The sequence below is a fragment of the Polyergus mexicanus genome, unplaced genomic scaffold, assembly GCF_030449975.1.
Source record: "Polyergus mexicanus isolate NDT 795.1 unplaced genomic scaffold, iyPolMexi1.0 SCAF_12, whole genome shotgun sequence".
NCBI classification, from domain to species: Eukaryota; Metazoa; Arthropoda; class Insecta; order Hymenoptera; family Formicidae; genus Polyergus; species Polyergus mexicanus.
This window is the reverse complement of record NW_027223332.1, coordinates 9,780,961-9,782,931: the sequence shown is the minus strand read 5'-3', so window position 1 is coordinate 9,782,931 and position 1,971 is coordinate 9,780,961. Positions and strand designations below refer to the sequence as shown.

Sequence of the window (1,971 nt, the reverse complement as noted above, 5' to 3'; positions counted from 1 at the left end):
TATATATATATATATATATTTAAACTGTTTAGAGAGAACTTGTTATTGCTTATATTATAATACTCGCACATATTATTACCAAAAAAAAAAGTTATTTTTATACAATGTTATATATATATATATATATATATATATATATATATATATATATATATATATTATATATATATATATATATAGATATATTATCTATCGAAATTTTTTTACAAGTAATGCATGAATTCGAACTAATTTATTGATTGTAGTACTCATTAATAGCATTTTGTACCTGCAGTTTTTCGTAAAACCAATTTATTTCCGATTCAGAAAAACATGCCCCGATAAAAACTCCAGTTTTTGTCCCACGTATATCTTTCGGATTTACTCCTGCATCGACAATAGCTTCATAGGTATGTTCTAATAACATCCTACTCATAGGATCCATCACGGCAACTTCATCGAAGGAAATATCAAAATATTCTGCATCGAATTTCTCCATATTATTGATTTTTCCTGTGCGTTGAGGTATTTCTGGATGAACTGTAAGTTTTCAATCATATCATTTAAACGAGATATTTTTTTAATTGATGATTTTATTGATTATATATAATGTAATTACGTCGATAAATGACAAGTTTAGATAATTAAGGAGGCATACTCATTTGAACCTTCGAAAAACGAGTATATTTTCTAGATTTTTTGCAGCACAACGATTTGATAAAAACTTTTTTTTTTTTGCGATATTAATATTATTAATATGCAATATTAATATTATTAAGTGCTTAAATTTCCCGCTTAATTTTTTTTTTTTGTAAAATTTTGCGAATATTTGCAGATTTGATTTTATGCACGGTGTGTATGAAAATTCGGACTATGTTTGACGGATTGACTTCAAATTTTGCATGCGAATTCCTAAGACTCTGGATCTGCTAACAAAGTCTTATTAAATCCGATTTCCAATTTTTTGTTATAAACAAAAAAGAAGATAGACTTTAAAAAAAAAGAAAAGAACTTTTCTTCAACACGCCGCCATTTCTTTATTTTTTAAAATTTTAAAAAAACGCTTGGATAGCAGATAGCTATTAATATGTTTAATAAAAAATAGCTTGTATTTTGTATTTTGAATATGATCTACGAACGTTTTCATGCACACCGTGCAGCCATCTAAAATTTGAAAGAGCTCTGCAAATATTCCCACAACTTTAAAAAAAAATTTCTTTTAAGCTGGAAATTTTTATTTATGCAGTCAATAATATTATATAAATATAAAAAATTAAAAATTTTTATCAAGTCGTTGCTCTGCAAGAAAATCAAGAAAATATATTCATTTTTCGAGGTTTTAAACAGGTATGCCCCCTTAAAGTATAATTATATATATTTTTATAAAATATATTATACAGTTTTCTCACATTATGTACATCACACATACACACACACGCGCGCGCACACGCACACATATAATAGAATTAAATATTACCGTGATTCCATCGTCGAGTATCATTCGATCCAAGGTCTACCTTGTTAAACAGATTCTCCTGAAGATGCTTTATGTTGTCGGATTCAGGAAATCTACCGGCAATACCAGAAATAACGATTTCATCTTCAGGTTCATCGTCAAATGGCGTAGTTTTCTTACAGTCCATTTTTGAAACAATTTTAATCGGAAAAATCAATATCTAGAATTCGAAAAGAGAAACGCGACACAATTGTGAGAACGCAAAATTTTCTGATAATTACTGACAATTTAATGTTTTATTTCTCGTTTTCACATTTGTTGTATACTCTTCTTTTCAAATTATCAAAAACAGATCTTAATATTTGCGGTGATTTTTAAATCCAGATTTATGATTTTGCTATTAATGACTGATGTCTTTTTTAGATGTCGAACCTATTTATATAAGAGACCTATATGACTATTTTCGCCGCGCTATTTTAAAATACTAGAGAAACTCATTATTTATAAGCATTGAAAATAATGTGTGAAGATAGCAT

General features: G+C 27.4%; 1 protein-coding gene across 1 annotated transcript in view; it reads right to left on the bottom strand.

The window, feature by feature from the left end:
* The window catches only part of LOC138938400 (fatty acid synthase-like), a 13,219-nt gene extending 11,597 nt beyond the window's left edge, over positions 1-1,622 (bottom strand). The window contains 2 exon segments of the mRNA XM_070305315.1: positions 269-519; positions 1,457-1,622. Coding sequence (XP_070161416.1) covers positions 269-519; positions 1,457-1,622 — 417 coding nt within the window.
* Between the last annotated feature and the right edge of the window lie 349 nt (positions 1,623-1,971).